The sequence below is a fragment of the Mchenga conophoros genome, linkage group LG8 (genome assembly GCF_057382185.1).
Source record: "Mchenga conophoros isolate Kocher_MC1m ecotype Shallow Benthic linkage group LG8, M_conophoros_male_GT1.1, whole genome shotgun sequence".
Classification (NCBI taxonomy): Eukaryota; Metazoa; Chordata; class Actinopteri; order Cichliformes; family Cichlidae; genus Mchenga; species Mchenga conophoros.
Window position 1 is genome coordinate 20,503,252 of NC_140533.1, and position 18,089 is coordinate 20,521,340.

General features: G+C 39.3%; 1 protein-coding gene across 1 annotated transcript in view; it reads right to left on the reverse strand.

The window, feature by feature from the left end:
- Positions 1-3,000: 3,000 nt before the first annotated feature.
- The window catches only part of cpxm2 (carboxypeptidase X (M14 family), member 2), a 28,430-nt gene continuing 13,341 nt past the window's right edge, over positions 3,001-18,089 (reverse strand). The window contains exons 5-14 of the mRNA XM_085284855.1: positions 16,359-16,443; positions 14,677-14,827; positions 14,296-14,384; positions 11,159-11,282; positions 10,788-10,984; positions 8,935-9,114; positions 7,924-8,221; positions 7,526-7,665; positions 7,099-7,198; positions 3,001-3,848 (exon numbers count right to left, since the gene is read on the reverse strand). Of these exons, the coding sequence (XP_085140981.1) occupies positions 3,592-3,848; positions 7,099-7,198; positions 7,526-7,665; positions 7,924-8,221; positions 8,935-9,114; positions 10,788-10,984; positions 11,159-11,282; positions 14,296-14,384; positions 14,677-14,827; positions 16,359-16,443 (1,621 nt within the window). The 3' untranslated portion in view covers positions 3,001-3,591. The remainder of the gene's footprint in view (positions 3,849-7,098; positions 7,199-7,525; positions 7,666-7,923; positions 8,222-8,934; positions 9,115-10,787; positions 10,985-11,158; positions 11,283-14,295; positions 14,385-14,676; positions 14,828-16,358; positions 16,444-18,089) is intronic.

Genomic DNA, 18,089 nt, shown 5'->3' on the forward strand with positions numbered 1-18,089 from the left:
CTCTTTCAAACCATCTGTCCTCTCTGTCCAAAATGTGATCGCTGGCATCCTCAAAAGAGTGACCTTTGTCCTTTAGATGCAGATGAAATGCTGAGTCTTGTTCCGTGGAGGTGGCTCTTCTATGTTGTGCCATGCGCTTGTGAAGTGGTTGTTTGGTCTCTCTAATGTAGAGGTCTGGGCATTCCTCACTGCACTGTACAGCATACACCACATTGTTAAGTTTGTGTTTTGGAGTTTGTCTTTTGGGTGAACCAGTTTCTGTCTGAGTGTGTTGCTGGGTCTGAAGTACACTGGAATGTCGTGCTTGGAGAAAACTCTCCTGAGTTTCCTGTGTTTCTTCTTCAGTCACCTTTTTCACTCACTATGTGTTTATACACCTCTCTGCACTTTCCAGCCAATGGGATGGGTAATTTTTATAGTTATTATTAATCTCTGGCTCAGATGGCCACCCCTCCCTGAGCCTGGTTCTGCTGCAGGTTTCCTCCTGTTAAAAGGAGGGTTTTCCTTCCCACTGTCGCCAAAGCCTTTGCTCATAGGATGGAACCTTAGATTTACATCAACGATATACCAGTGAAAATTCAAACCAGTACTTGCAAATTGTACCTATGAAGTGACCTGTGAGTCTATATCCCCCCCCCCAAAATGGCATTGAGTATTGTACTATTGGCAGGCTAAAATCAACCTTCTTCTTCTATTTTTATTACTAAATATCTGTAGCAGAAGTAAAACCACTCTGAGTGCTGTACAGTACAAATATACATATACTGTTTAGAAGCCCTGTGGTTTGTTTTAGTGGTTTTAAACTCTCCATCTCCCCATCTGCACATCATATACATCTCTGTTTCATTTGCCATCATATAAATCCACAGAAAATACATCAAATTAACAAGCTCTGTTCTTCTATTCTCCAGTGCTCTGAGATGATGACAGGTTTGCGAACCTCCGTTCAATAATCATTGAAGAACGAGTTAAGAGGCTGAGGTCCTCCTCTAATTGCATGTTGGTCGAACAGAAAGAAGGCTGGTGTTGTTGTCAGAATAATCCAGTGATGTGTAGAAGCCCCAACAGAGTTCTGATAATTAGAGTCTTCCTACCCTGACACTCCTACGATGCACCACTCGCCACTCCAGAAATCAAATTAGATGGTGCTTAAAATTAACCACAGTCGTTACTACTACAGTATGTTATGGGACTGAAATGGAGTTCCATCAGGGAGTTTCAGTCAAAAGGTGGAAGTAAAATGTTTCTCAGTTTGAAAATTAATCATACACATAACCTGCAACATCATAGTGAATCCCTTGTGGCTCAATCAGTTGATAATCTTGCTTGTTTTTTTAGTAGTATTTTAGTATTGATCTGCACTCCCCCTAAATTGCATGTTCGATGGGCTGAATGCTCGCCACTGCTGATGGATTCGGGGGTAGGTGTTTGCCTGTCAGTATGTGTTAGCACTCTGCTGGAAGGATTATCTTCTATTGCCCAGTGGAGACAAAATCCAACTCATATTGCCTTGGCAGGAATCAGTGTCTAAAAAGGGAATTTAACAGAGGTGTCTTTACTTACTTACATATATTTATAGAATCACTGGTATATGTTGTCAATAATCTCAAAGAAGCAATGACATAGTACAGTAGTTGCAGCAGAAATAAAATGCCTGGTACATCCAAAAGGGTTTTGTCTTTCATCTAATTTTTCCTTTCATGATTTCTGTATAGGGTTGAACTTTTATATGACTTCATAATGATAAGGTTTTAACTTATGCATGTTTTATGGCATGATCGCTTTGGGTGACAGGTAGCTGTCATCAAGCTGTCACCTGTCTTCAAGCATCAAAGTTATTTGAGTCACTGAACTGGGCCTTCTGACCGTTCTTGTGATGCTGCTCACATCTGAAGACTTTTTAATGTATTTTTAAGTTTTTTAATTAAATTATCTGACAAGCAGTTTTTTTTACTGGCACATATCCATGCTACAGTATTGTTTGGCCTGTTTTAGCAACTTCATACTGTAATAATATATCCTGATAGTTGAGAATTTATCAAGCTGAACTACTTTAGAAACTAAAGTGATACACTGTTTTCATAAGCTATTATAGTGGATATATTATGTCTGATTTATCCACATATCATTATGTGCATACATGCTAAACGTGGTTAATTTTAGCCCACTGCTAAGTTGTTGCTAGGCAGCATGATGACATCATAATATCAGATATAGATAAGAACCTTTAGGTGCTTAAGATGAACCTGTGTGTCAAGTTTGGTTGCTCGGCTCCTGATCTCTAGAGAGAGTTCACCACACAGACAGACACAGATTTTGTGTATTATAGAAGATTTTAGTAGTAATAAGCATGTAGAGATCATGGATCACCCATGCCCTTTCCAAGCTATATGACCACTTCTGGCAAGATGGCAGTAATCAGTCGTGATGATTTTATGGTTTATAATGATTGCTGTGAAATTTTAATTTCTTATAACAAATACTTAGATATATATGTACAAAAAATTAAATTTTTGCGTTTCTAATACCTCTTTGAATGTTTTAAACGTCACCTGAACCCCCCCACCCCCCACCTAGGGCAATGTGCATATTTTTGTAAATGAAAGAATTCATCTGTTTAGCCCAATTACTTTCCCTTATTTCTAATTATAGAATCATCTGGGTACTCCAGTAGGTTCTATTTGTATTAGACTATATTGATATTTTTGTTTTTGTGGTAGAGTCTGCTCAGCATGAAAATTGAATAAAAACAGCATTTTCTTAATTTCTGTTTCTATATGTAAGAAATTGTCTCTAGTTTTTTTGGATATGTCTCTCCAAACTTACAGATTCTGATATGTAACTATTTTCAGGATGTCTCATGCAAATTATTAGAAGCTTAAAGTTTTATACATGTGGTGACAGGCATAGTGACTAGCAAAAATCTGTATTAAAAAGATGTTACACAGTTTGGCTTCCTGAGTTGAATTCACACACAACATAATCAGCTGAACGAGTTCACTTTGTGCAAAACACAGCTTTTATTTTAATAACTAAAAGAAAAGTGTATAAAACAGAATCAATGACAAAGGTCACTAAGTCCACAAGCTTTTTAAGGACTCAACATTATACAGCTGTTGGTAATAAAGCTTTTGTAACTGTTTATATAACTGTGTTACATAAGTTATTAAGTATGTGCATAATGACATTCATGGTAGTTCCTCACAGTGGCTTAAATTTCTATAGTCATTTATTAAAGAAAAAATAGCTCTAATATGATGACAATCTCTTATCTGCTGTTATAGCTAATGCCACAAGATTTGCCCTATTAACAAACTTAACCTTCCACCAAATGAAAAGCATAAATGTTTCCCGTTGAGATGAGAGAAAAGTTGATGATGACAGTGAGTGCAAAGAAGCTCTAACCAAACAAGAAATCAAATAGAGTGCCCCGTTTAAATTAATCCACATTTTTAGTCTCAAAACACTAATTCCACTGACAGCACTCAGAAGGAATCTGACACAGATCCAAACCCAGGCTTGGCTTTCACCGCAGTCTGATCAGAGCAGATGTTTGTTTTTAATTCTTCCTCCAGCTACCTCATACGGTCATTATGTTCCCAGACGTCTCCTTCTGGACCCCCGGGCCGCAAGCTGCCTCATGGGCAATTTGATGGGTTGCTTTTTGAATTTTTCCATTATTTCTTTAATTCGTGACATGTTGGTGCGGCCAATGGTGAAGTCGCAACGGGTGGCACCCATCTCATAGCCCACCTCACACTTCTTGCTCAGGAGGCTGTATCCCTCAGCCCTCGCTGTTACTCTGTACTCCCCTGGGTTCAGCAGGCGCCAGTAATCACCGTCAGCAGCTGAAGACACAAACACTGAAAATTAACTTTGTTCGTAGGAAAGTGCTGTAGCTGTCATGGCTATCACTGAGTAAAGACGTGAGCAGATTTTAGAAATACTAAGCACTTAGTGCTATCAAAATTAATATGTTAGCATCTGTGATTAAATGAATAACTTTCAGATAGTGTTCATTTGTTGTTTTTAGGCTTCCCACTTCTTTCATCCTTCATTTCTCCAGCTTCATCAAGTTTTTTAAGGACACACTGCATACAGTACTGTGACAGGTTTCTAGGTAATAACTCTTCGGGAATCACCTTGTTGGCACCAAAAGACTTTTTTCATGTCTGTAAAACTGTGTTATCGTTGGCATTTTTTGGCATATTCAACAAAATAAATAGCAACACATTTTGTTTTTAGTTTTTTTTGACAGACTGGTAGAGTATCAAAGTGTCTAAAGATACAAGTTCCTTTTCTTCCCTTTGCTAAATTGTTTAAGTGCAGACACAACACTGGTTCATCCCTTGAGTTAGGTAACTTTTTAAACTTGAATGAGTCACAGGTCAGTGTTAGGTGGCTTAACAAACAATGCAACACCATCCATCCATCAATTTTCTTCCACTTATCCAATTAAGTGTTACGGGAAGCTGGAGGCAATTCCAGCTGCCATAGGGCGAGAAGCAGGGTTCACCTTGGACAGGTTGCCAGTCTATCACAGGGCTAACACAGGAAACGATTCACACCTATGGGCAACTTAGAATCACCAGTTAATTTAACCTTACAAATTGCATGTTGTTGGACTCTAGGAGGAGGCCAGAGTACCTAGAGCAAACCTTGGGGGGAGAACATGGAGAAATCACACAGAAAGGTCTCAGTCCAGCCAGAATTTTAAAAAGCAAAACAAACAAACAAACAAAAAAAAAAAAAAGAAGAAAACAGGTTCCTCTGAAAATGGTTGGCTATAAGGACTGTATGGAAAATGAGTGAAAAAGCATGTTCATAGAAAAACCTTCTGAAATGTTCTGAAAGCCTGAAAAACTACCATTAAAAACCACCTAAAAGTTATCCTTGGAAACAAAATATAAAGAAATGACAGGTGGCTCAAGACTTGCACAGTACTGTATATGTCAAAAAAAAAAAGGAACATATGTCCATTTTAAGATTCTATAGAAAACTTTGTTCTCTTCAATGTTTTGCTTAATTTTACCTTAATTATTACTTAATTATGAGAAAAACATGCAATTATGACCTTTAATTAATGGAAATAGTGCAATTAATTAGCTACTTTTTATCAGTTGACAGGACTTTGATGTGCTTGTGCATACTTGCCATACAGCCAAATTATTATTCCCTTCAGTTATACTGTTGGCCAACCAGTTTCTTTTCTCTTTTTCAAAAGCATGATGAGCACATTGATCAGAAGTAGTAAATTAGCTAATAACATCTTAATGGCTTGAGAAAAATATGCACCGACTCAGCAGTTCATCATAGAAGCTGACACCTAATGAATTTTAGTCTTTTAGATCCAGAGTTTTGTAATGCCCTTTGCATCTTTAGGCTTCACTTTTCTAATCCAGTGACTACGTCCATCTTTAATATACAGGCCATGATATAAAGCTGAAGCATAAATTATGGTGAAATTGATTTCTATAGTCTTGGCACAGCCACGAGTAAGAAATTTTACTATATGTGATGCACCCTTAAGTGTTTTACATATTATGGACTGTGAAAACACATTAAAGCACACTATTTTTGCCACAGTTGCAAAATGCAAATTCTGTCCTAGAAATCTGAATTTGAACAGCCCAGTAAGCAGTCATTTGATGCCTAAAATAAATGTTGGCGAGTTCTGTGTGTTCTACTTTTGACGAGGTAGGTGTTGTATAAAAGTAGAAAGAAGCTCTTTTAAAAGGAGCTCTGCTTTGTCGTGTTGGATTTTCTTGGTCTCTCTGTGCCAAATACTGCCTTTACGTGACCTCAGTACACCAGTGCGCCTATGGAATATTTTCAGCCTTTGACTCACTCACAAAAACGACAGTGTTGCGTCCCTCCTGCCATCCAAACACCCACCTGACGCGTCTGAACAACCACTGAGACAAATGAAATATGAAGGCAGGTCTGGTTCTGCTGCTGTCAGTCCAAATAGTTACACAACAGCATCCATGCTCATATTACTAGATGGAAGAAGAGAACTGAATTGTTTTCTGAAGTCACTGCATGAAAAATGCAATGGAACTAGAGCGTATTTCCATTATCTATTGGATATCAGTGTATCAGCAGTACCAAAGCTTTCTGTCATGTCTTCTTGGTGACTACAGCTGTTTCATCTTGATAAGAGAGAAACCGCCTTGCAAACGCCTGTTTCTAAAGGTCCATAAAGTTCCAAAGGAAATTCAAAGCAGCTGAAAAGGTACAGTCATCAAAGTAAATACCCTCACATCTTTCCTCTCTGCAGCTGAGAATAGTGAGAATCCTAAGAGGAAGCGCTGACTTAAACTTAGTTCCAGGAATAATAATGGCCAATGTCCTTTTGAACATTTGATTTCATGCTCTAAGTACAAAGCTTGGAAAGCTGCATTTTTTAGGCATCAGAATAGATTGCCTTGAGGACTCACACTTGATTGTTAAATTCGGAGCAGGAGGCCTCGGCAGCACAGGCTATGACTGTGAATTGAGTCAGAGCTCCGCTAAAATACATAACCTGCTTTTGTTTGTGCCTTTTATCCCGTCTTATACTGAAATACCAACTCGTTGCAAGAATGATTCATTTCTGAGGAATAAGCTGGACTGTGGAGACAGTTGAGTCAGAGCGCCCCGAGGCAGCTTCTTCTGCTTTGATTGCAAAATCGGAGCTTACTCGCAAAAAATTTCAGATGAATGCAAAAACGCTGCTGCAAAACAGACGCTGACAGCTACCCAGGTCCAGACAATTGGAAGGGGGGGTTTCCTGTAAATATGTTTACTTTGTACTGGCTTACTAGCTCAAACCATTAACCGTTAATGACTCAGAGTACAAACAGAGATCAACAGTTAGTAGCTACTGCTATTGCATGAGCTAATGGGGATCTCAAAAAACTAAAACTAAGAAATGGCCTTTCATTTAGATGTCAAGCACACACATATAAAGTGGCAGACAAATAAAAAATAAACACACAGCTCACAGGCAACTTTGCAGCACCAGTCACAAGGACAATATTTTTCCATGTTTACACACATACAGAGGATAGACCGCACTGTCACAGTAATAAGAATCAGGTAAAAGCAGCATGATACCTGTACGAATGTCATGGTTGATGCCCTCCACAGAGATGATGGCATTAGCTATTCCACGACCTTGGTGGTCCTTGACTACACCTTTGATCCCACGGTGCACCTGTACGTGGAAGCATGGCACATGTCATCGTGTGTGGTTTAATGATGTGAAGTGTACCGTATGTTGACAGTTAAGGATTCTATAATATAGTTCCTCCTCATGTAGCACCGATATTCAAATAACAGCTAGCTAAACCTATATTTGACAACAGCATTAATTTAGTATAAAACAGTTATGGTATTGATATAACATTAGTAAATTAAAACCATGTACATTATAAAAAAGCTCTAAAATATTTAAAACACTCATGTTTAAGTGCCTTTATTGGTTATTTGTTAAGTTTTTTATGTACATGTGTGAAATTTAGGGGCTCCTTTGCCTCTGTACCTGCTCCATGAATACAAGAAGAGACTCGCGATTGTTCTCCCACTCCTCAGGCAGGTCACTCTCATGAGGAAATTTGTCACAACCCACATACATCGACAGCTCAAAGCAATTTGTGTGCAGATAGCTGAAATCATTCATACCTGCCAAGAAAAAGAGACAGCAGAAGCCGGTCAGGATTTAGTTCACTTACTGGCCAGATCTGTGAAATTAAAAGTGGGCTTAAAAAGCCTTTCATTATTATTTGTTTGTCTGTGAATTATTACATAATGCTTTGGCTAAAACCTAGAAGCTCTGAAAGCAGAAGTTTTCCAAATATGCAGATATATGCTAACAAAAAGCTACAGCTCAAAGGCTCAGAGCTGAGCAGAGAAATCCACCCTCCAGATATGGACACTAACTGCCAGCTGCAGTGTGCCAGGATGCGCCGTTGATGGTGCCATCCTCCTTGGCAAAATCTTGTGTGTGGCAGACCCGTCGGTTGGCATCAGTCATCAGACGGTGGGTGGACGCGTAGGAGAAGGCCAGCCAGCGGAAGATGTGGTCATCTGGTGTCGAGGTTTGCTCCCTGACCACCCCTTGGGAGCGAGTTCTGTCATACGGGAAGGTCACCACAAGCTCCCCACCCTGGAGGTTACCACCCAGAACGAAGGGCATCTTCTCCATCCATGCTATCAGAGCTCGTGTCTCCAAGGCAACCTACAGGCGGGAGGGGATACAGGAAAGGGAATGATAATGTACTTCATGCAATCGTCTCGGCACAGTCACTAAATAAACTCACTCATGCTGAAAACAATTTGCTGCAATGTGCTGTCAAGAGGGAGTAATAACAATATTTAAATGTTAAAATACTGCAGTAGAATTTTAGTAAAATCCACTTTAAAAAGTGGACAAATATTCATCAAGAGGCAGGAAATTGATAAAATTGCCCCTGCTGTTCAGGCTCACGTAACCCCTTTTATCTCCAAGCACAGGCTGAACCAGTTAGCCAGGCAGGCAAGGATAGTTTTCACAGCTTTGTGAGCACAGATGGGGATCCCAGCTCTACAGCTGCAGCAGCTATTCTGGAGGCTTTGTATGACTCACTCGGGGCTCTCACCAACGTCAAAACACTCGTGAGGATGAGCTTTAAATAGATTGCTGGGTATATTTTAGCTCACAGCCCCTTTGTCGTCACACAGCGAATGCATCCGCTTCTCCCAAAATAGACAGCACTGATATGCCCCCGTGAAATGTTTACCCTTTTCAAAAGACTGATAATCTTCTCTATGAAATTTGTTTGTTACGCTTCTAGGGAGTCCAAGACAAAAATACAGTGTCAGAATTTGTCACCTGAGGGAAAAGTCACTGGAAACCAAATGGCAATCACAATTTAAAAGACAGACTATGACGGGGAAGATTTACTGACTTACTGAGGCATTTGTGGACTGGTACCAATCTGGGATGGCGATATGGTGGTTGAACATTTTACGAGGAGCCCACTTCTTTGCCTCAACTGCCCACAGAATAGCGTTAAGATCAGGAAAGTTATGGTGAATGTCGATTCCATCGTTGCTCCATCGACCCAGAGACCAGCCGATGAGCTCGGAGCCCTGCGTAAAACAAAAGAAAACCACAATATTTGGAAAATTCAAAGACAGTGGGAACACAAATCTATGATCACAGATGGAATTCTGTCAGCGGCGGAGGTGGGAAGTGTGGAGTTATCATTAAGAGGCTTAGCAGAGGTATCAAGCCAGGCACAGGAGGGGCAGGGGTTGCAGAGACTGATCAAAAAATCCTGTGGTCCATCCGCACAGTTTGCCAAACAAACAACATGCTGTCGAGTGGAAGGTCATCACCTGCAAGCAAAAAGGGCTTAAAGCTGCTTTAAGTGTTTTGTTTTGTTTTTTTATCACTGCAACACAGTTTAAAGCATCCTTAATAAAAATTTATGGACGATATCTGTCCCTCCCTACCTTCTTGCATGCCAAAACAGCATTTTGGGGCAAAGTCGCCATGCTTTTATTTGACTGATGATCCATGCAGCTTTAAACCCATCAAAATTAAAGTTAGTGGTCTTGTTTGCCAAAATATCTGATCAGAACTGGTGGCTGCCGAGTGCCATGGCAACTCATTTTTATTTGACAATATAAAGCCTAAATTTTTAATCTGTGTTCCGAGCTTGGTTAACCCATTTGTTACATCTTTCTTTTTGATCATTGCTTGTTTGGGAGTGGACACTGATAGTGTTTGCTGAAACTAATTGGCTATGGTTTGATGAGACTTGGGGCTAGCAGGAGCCAACTCAAACTTAAAGGGTATGTAGAGCCACAGGACCAAATGCTAAGTTGAGATGCAGAGCTGAGCATTTAGTTTAAATGAATGCAGCAGTTTTCATGTTACATAAGACTTTTATACACTGAACAAAAGAAACTGTGATCCAAGAAACTATTTTTAAAAAGTCAAGTATGAAAAAAGCACTAAAACTTTATAATACAGCCCACAACTAAGGGCATAATCCCCTATAATTAAATGCCATGTCAACATATTTTATTTGAAATTATAATGTAATTATATTTATCTACAAATACCTAAAGGTAGGTACACTAGAATAAGGGGGTAAAAAGTCTAATTTTTACAGGAAACAAAGAAATAATTGTAATGTAAGTAATTGTAAGTAATCGTAGGGCTTTTGCAACTGTTGTTGCAATTTGGCTTTATATAAATACCATAAAAAGCTTTAATCCATGGCTCCACAGTGTAGTAGTCATTCACCTAACAAGCTAAAGTTTCCTTGTTTTCCTGGGAGGAGACACAAATCCCTTTGGGATTGCATCAGAAAGGGCAGCTGGCGTAAAAAAAAATCTGTCAAATCAAACATACACAGCTACCTGCTGTGCCAACCCTGGTGAATAAGTGAGCTACCAAAAGTAGCTTCTTCTTAAAAAAAAAACTTTAATCACTTTAATCAGTCAGGAAAACAATAACTTTTAAAAAAACTGGCTTGCCTGCTGCCTTTATATAAGCGTCACAGGGTTCAGTAGCTTCATCTCTTTTAACTTTGCATGTACTGAAGTAAAACATGACCCTGAAACTGGTTGTTAGCTTTTGTGAAAAGTGTGTTACAGTATGCGCTCACATTGAATGATGTACAGAAAACGAACAAACTAATTTTCCAGCACCACATGCACTTTTATTAGGAGGAGACCAAGCAGAGAGATGCTGCTTTCACCAGAGGCCAGATCGTGGTAGGAGGTCACAAATGGCTGTCTTGCAGACCTACCACTTCAAAGGCTTTCTCGTACCCATCAGGGTTGACAGATGGCAGTAGATGGATTCTAGTCTCTTCCACCAGGTGACGTATCCGCTGGTTGCCAGATAGGTACTCCAGGCACATGAACTGCATCAGCAGAAGGAGCAGTTCTCGTCCCAACACCTCATTACCATGCAATCCTGCCGTGTAACGAAACTCTGGTTCGCCTAATCAACAGTTTCACATTAAGGGAGAGATGGAGAGAGAGAACAGATGGAAATTTATAGAGCCATCACTACAACTGTAGAAAGAAAATAACTCTTAGGAACACTGTGTGTCTTTGATGTTCCTTTTTTCTGCATTATATTCAGCAATCATAATCCACTTACTTAACTACTCACCAACTTCATGTTCTCCCGGATTGTCAGAGATCTCGATCGCATACAATTTGAGGCCACTCTGACTTTTTCCTATGTTATAGATCCGGGTTATGTTGGGACACATTTCATTAACCACCTTCATAAGCTGTGGAAAGCAAATAATGAGGCATTAGCTACTGATACTCTATATAAAATCTGACCTAAATGTGAGAGCTAATATCTACTGCAGAACTCACATTATCTTTGGGGCTCCGAAAAACTACTTTCAGAGGTACAAGAGATCAAAAAATACATTTATTTAAACAGCTAGGTGGAATTTTTGTGGTATTTACAGCTGAGATACAAAATTTTCAAAGTCACAGAAGTGCTCAGAGGGACAGAAAATCACGGCACATCAGTCATTTCATGACAAGACAACAGCTGTCATCTTCTGAAAGCTGCCCAACAAGCGAGCAAATCGACCTTGAGTTGAGATTGTTTTGACAACTGCTGTTTTCAAGATAATGAGCAAACTGTTAGGCTCATCATATGCACTAGTTTAAAGTTTCACATTTTTTAATCAGAAAATGGTGACGAGTGGGTTTGGTCACAAATTTGTCTGCTTCTTCACATTTGTCTGAGGAAACAGATAAAGCTTGTTTTGAGTTGCATGGATTATGTTGTATATCATCAATCAATCAATCAATCAATCAATCAATTAATCTTTATTTATAAAGCACTTTTCATACAAAAAATGTAGCACAAAGTGCTTTACATGGTTAAAAGCAGCCCACCCCGCCCTCCAACTCACTCCCCACACTCTCATTAACATAAACGATGTGAATACACACATCCCCCCCCCCCTCCACACACACACACGCACACTTAAAGAGTAAAATTGGGCTTGGTACGCATGAGCCAAGTGAGGAAACACTATCACAGGGAGCCGTCTGCACCGGGAGCCGGTCACAGATCGCAGCCTCCAGGCTGGGCACACAGCAGGAGGGAGGGATCACAGCCCCGGTGCAGAGAGCGCCCTCTGAGGAAACACTGGAGATATGACACAATAGGATATATACAGGGTAAAAAGATGAAATAAATAAGAATGGGATATAATATAAAGTAAGAAGATAAAAAATGAATAAGAATAAAATCAATCATAACTGCAAATGCCTCCTACATGTTGTAACCTGGCATGCACCTCATTGGAAATTTCACATCTGCATGCCAGGTTACAGACTATAAAGATCCATCACTTAAATCTAAATCAATAGTTACACTAAGTTTCTTAAATGTCCACTGAGAGCTGGCATCCAGAAGTGAGTTAATCTGCATACGTTTGCTTAAAATATTCAAATTTAATGATTAAATTAACAAATTAGCACATATTAAAAATATATATTTTTGGTTTAGACAAAGTTTAAGCAAAGTGATGCCTTGGCTGTTCGCAAGAGGTCACCTTAGCTAATTCACTGAACTGGGTCTCTCTACCTTGTTTGTGTTATTAGTGCCCTTTGGAGCAATTGTGATTAGTTTGAGTTTTATTGCTAACAGCTTGTTCAAGAGCACTAATTCAATCTATCTATCTATCTTAATAATGGCATTGCTTAGTTGTAAGAACATGTGCACATATCCTTAAAATATAAAAATAAATGACACTCCAGAAACACATTCTCCAGTGCTGTGTTAAAGCCCTTATTTGATAACACTGCAGCCAGTGTGAGGGGCTTTGCAGCAGCAGTCAAGGCAATTATGAAGCCTGCAAGAAAGGCCCATTGAATGTCCCCCACAGAGGCAGATTAAAATAGAAATAATTATTGTATACTCCTCTTTGTAAGAGTGGTGACACAAAGAAAATGTGCAGTTGGAGAAAGACTAACTAGCTGTTAAGTAAAGAAACCCCAGTAATGTCAGACATTTGTGTGTGCTAGCTCTTTCAGCTGCAGCAGAAGTTATTAGCCGGTCATGGGGTTTAAATCAAGTCTGTGTTTAACGTAACTTCTCATGTAAATCATTAAACAAACGTCTGCTTTTTATTGATAGAAATATAGGATCCTAAGTCTCAGCTCAATAAAGCACAGCATGCCCTTGATAAATAAACCTGGGCTGTTATTTACCATGATCACTGGGGGACAATCTGCCTTAGAAGAAGGAATCTTTTGCCCACTTCTCTGTAATTTTTTCTTACGGAAACATAATAAAACAGAACACAGCGCATGCTATATGCTTAAACTTTCTACTTACGCTAAAGCTGTTATCAAAGAGAAGCATCTCTGCCACCGTGTTCTCGGGCAATATTAATTTAGAGCGTGAAAAGTGCTCTTTCCTCACCATTTATAATGTCTTTTCACTGTCTGTGTTTGGCAATATCAGTAATCCCAAGGGCGCTGTATTATAATCAGCCGTGGTTTACAGAAAGGACAGTCCTTGAGCATCATAACGGATATCTTGTTCATTCCCTTCATTGGACACGTGCTTTATTCGGGAAGCCGCAAAGGGCTATTTCCAATTTAAAGTTCTGGCACAGCAGTATTTAAACAGCAACAGATGAAGGGGAGATATGGTACATACAAGAAGAAGCAAAATGCCAAGGGTGCAAGAGCCCTACAAAAGGAGTTTTAAAAATAGCCTTTCTTTATGGAGGCCTATTGGTGCTTGAACTTCCTGTGTGAGACATGTTAGCTTTAAAAGAAAAGAAAGCAAAGAAAAGCAGAAACTTTGATATTTCTATAATATAATTTCAGGCACTCACAGCAGCTTTCTAAAGACTCATACATAGCAGTCTGAGTGTGTTAAAGAGCAGGTCAGAGCACCTGTAGTCGAATGTTTGACACATAGAACTGCTACATTAGAGACAATTACAATTCACAGTCACCCTGGCAGAGTGTACGCAGTGACAAATACAGCTGTCCTCCTTCTCAGTACAAACTAGGCTTCTGCTCTTGACAACTATATGAATAAGTAATGTCACAAGCAGAGATGCTTTATGAATTTTTATGTGGCTGGCACTGTTCGCTTCATTTGTTACACTTGTACACTTTGTTCTTGCAAAGGATACAACTTGTCTAGTGTTGGCTCGAAGTTATACGCCATTTTTGTTGCTTCACGCTCTGGTCTGAATAAGAAATAGGTTGAGTCTTTTCTCTTTTTTTACTACTGGTCTGCTTACTGTAACTCACCTGCCTCATTTCTTTGTAGCTGTGATGTCTGAAGTCCAAGTCATCTGTTGTTATGACTTCATTGCGTCTGTGATAATAATTATTTGGATCTGGAATCAGAAGACATACAGTTACTGGTTTTTAAAGATTAAAAAGCTTCAGAAAGATTTAAAATTTGCTCTCTTGGTTTCAGTTTAGGTTTAGCCTGTGCAAAATGAAAACATTTTCTTTCTTGTCTTGTCCTGTCTTTTGCACCAACAGTGTCATGATTACTGTGGATAATCTCTGCAGATAGAAAACCTTTAACTGGGAAAAGCAAAAGTAAATGCATAAAAGCAAAATCTTCCCTGCGAGAAAAATTAAGGACTAATTGTATCTGCTTTGTCCATACAAACCCGTCACCTGGCATAGGACAACCAAGGATCTCCACTCGCATACAGATGCTGCCCCTGGTAAACCAAGAGCGAGGGTTAATTCGAATGTATCGACTGACCACAGGTTCTGGGAAGATGTTCCGGACTGGGATCTCTTTTTCCCTGTTGCCCTTGAATATCTACTGAGACAAAAAGATAGACTTACATAAAATAAATGCTAAAGAGGCTTTTAAAATATATATAAAAACAACCAAAATATTATAAATATAAATACTTATTAAAAGAAAAAAGAGGTTGTACAGTTAGAACCTGAAAAGACCAACGAAAAATATAAAAACACACATAAATGCACCTGTACAATGTCATGAGACTTTGATACCACTGGGAGTTTATTGTAAATTTTAACACCCACGGTTGGAGCTGTCATCCGCACCTTTTGGCATTTTGAAAGACCAACAGAACAGTTTGGCATTTGGCTCAAAAGGTGGATGAGAGGGAGGCTTGTAGCAGACATTAAATTACCATAGGGATATTATCTCCCACACTGATGACATCACCAGCCAAGGGAGTGCACAGTTACACCAAAATTTAATTAACTGGGATGTGAACCACAGAGGGAGCAATGAGGATATGATTTTCCACAAAAATATTAACTTGATCCGATTTGCATGTGCAGAAGAGATTATTAATCTTTCCTTTTTTCTTTCTTGCTTTCTTTCTTTCAGCTGTATTTGGTTTCTGTCTATTCAGTTACATAAACTGCAGAAGTGTTAAGTGGGGAGAAAGATCCATCTCTGACAATGAGCCAGGATGAAGTTCCTATCTGCTTCAGCATCCGCACTGTTTTTCTATTGCACTTCAGCTAAGCTAAGAAATAACCAGGCGTCTAAATCTCTCTGTGTAATTACTCTGTAGCCTTTTTTAAAAAATGGTTCCATCCAACCATGGACACGGAAAACAAGAATCCTTATTAAGCTATGGTTAATAGGAATATTAACAGTATAAGTATTTTTCAGTATGATACATATGTCAGAAGACTTTAAATACACAATACTGTATGAAAGTCTTGAGTGGAAAAACAGTATAAGAGTTTTTGCAATTCTAACGAGCTTGAAAGTCAATATTTGGTTGGATAGTGGCTGATTGATTTCATTGTATGTTTTTCTATGCAAGTATGTTTTAGTGCATTGGAGTGTGTTTGGCATCATTGTTGTGCTGAAAAACAAAGCTGTTGCCATTCAGATGCTGTCCACATGGTATTGCATGTTGGATCGAAATCTAATCTAATGAATCATAATTCTGTGAAATTTGAAGATCGCCAATACAGCTGACTGAGATACAGCTCTAAACAAGTCTCCATCGTCTTTTATAGATGGAGTAGACACTCACTGTTGTAGCTCTCTCCTGACCACAAATTGGATTTGTCACTCCAGAAGTCCTGTTGCCACTGATTTTCAGTCCTGTTTTTGCGTAATTAGAAATACCTCAGCCTTTTATCCCCGTTTCCCTTCTTTAAGAACGACTTATTCACAGAAAATCTTCCACTGAGCCCATTTCTAATAAAAAGCAGATGTATCAGCTGAAAGGCCAGATGCAAAAAAGAAATTCAGAAAAGCCTGAAAAACCTCAGAAGAAAGTCTGGCTCCTTGTCCAAAATATAAAGAAATGAGGGGTGGATAAAGCACTTTAAATGTCTAGATTGTTACTCACCAAGTCTTCTGAGCCATTGTTCAGTGTTATCCAGGTATGGCTGTCATTGCTAAACATGACCTTGTACGAGGTGACCCAATCACTCCTGTTAAAAATTATAAGAATAAGGGAGAAATGTCATTTGAGGCAGTGCATTAGAAAACTGCACTGCAACTATGAAATCAAGATTTTTTGTAGAGTATTAATCATGTTGAATAAAAGGAGCATTCAGGCCTAGACCAAGCAGTGTGCCAGATTCACTGGGGGTCTAGTGGGAAACACTCAATTATAATATCAGGCTTAAGAAGTTATCTTATTTAGATGGGTTCTGTGCTCTGAAAACCTTCTGTCTTTTAGTCATTTTAATCTATTTTCCAGGCTTTTCCAGGCATCACTTGAGCTCTATTAATCTCCTTAAAGACTAAATGTCATGATTCGTTGTGTGGCAGGCAGGAGAAGGACCCAAGATGCAGACTCACAGACACGGGGATAAACTTAAAGATCACAGTTTTAATGCTGGCTTAAAGGTGAAACACAAAACAGTACTGAACTAAACTGGAAAAACTAAACATGAGATGTACCAGGAACCACGGGGAGAATAACACACAACATGAGGGAGAACGCGACGCCGAACAGAGGAAGACGCAGACAGAAATACACAGAGGGTTAACGAGGAAAGTGGGAACACACGGGGAACACAGCTGACACAGATAACCATAACGAGACAGGGCGGGGTGAACATAACACTGACGGGAGACGGGCAGAGTCAAACAGGAAGTACACAGAGGTTCAGACAGGAGGAGAGAGCACGGGGAGAACACAGACATAACAGGCTGGGGAAAACATGGAATAAAACACGAAAGGGGACAAGGGCTCATGAATACATAGAGGGGCACACAGGGGGTGAGAGTCACAAAGGGAAAGCACACAGGGAACAACATAACAGGGCAACTCAGGAAACAGAACCTAAACAGGGAACTAAATACAAAAATACAAGAGAACTAAGAATACTGGGCCAACACGGCCCAGGACCATGACACTAAAATCTATTAGTGCACTCTTGTAACTTGCTCACGCTGTTTAATCCATCACAGTGAGCATCAAATCTGTAAGACTGAGGACAATATGCATCAATCCTTCCTAGAGTTACACCATACGAACTTTTAAAACCAGGCCTCGACGGCATTATCATAGAACAATCGGGGCCATTACTCAATTTTTCTTTAGGGAGATGTTGGTGGGCTACGTTGCACATTTGAAACTCACCATGTTGACTGTTACATAGGCAGACTCCTGCAATTAAACATAAACATACTGAAAAATAAATGGTGAACTGAAAAAACTCAGTTATACATATTTCTATACAAACTAAAATAAACTAAACAGAAAGAAATGTAAAAAATAAAAAAGAGGAATTTTATAAATATGAGAACAGAGGAGAAGTAATTAATGAAATGTGCAAATATACCAGCCATGTCCTTTAGAGGTACTTTATGTTGAACACAGACAGGTGAGACATCACTCAGTACAATGCCTTTTAAATATGCCTATATAAAGAACTCACAGATGGCTTAATGTCCCATAACACCAGACAGACCTCTAACCAAAGTCTGCAGTATGTAGGTTGGCAGTAACTCCCTTGTGCCTCCTATGCTTCTGGATAAAGACATCAGTGCTGAGCTGGTCTAGCCTGGTAAGAATTCCCAGCTCTGTTAATTAAAGCACTGTTATAGAAGGAAGCCCCTGAGCTGG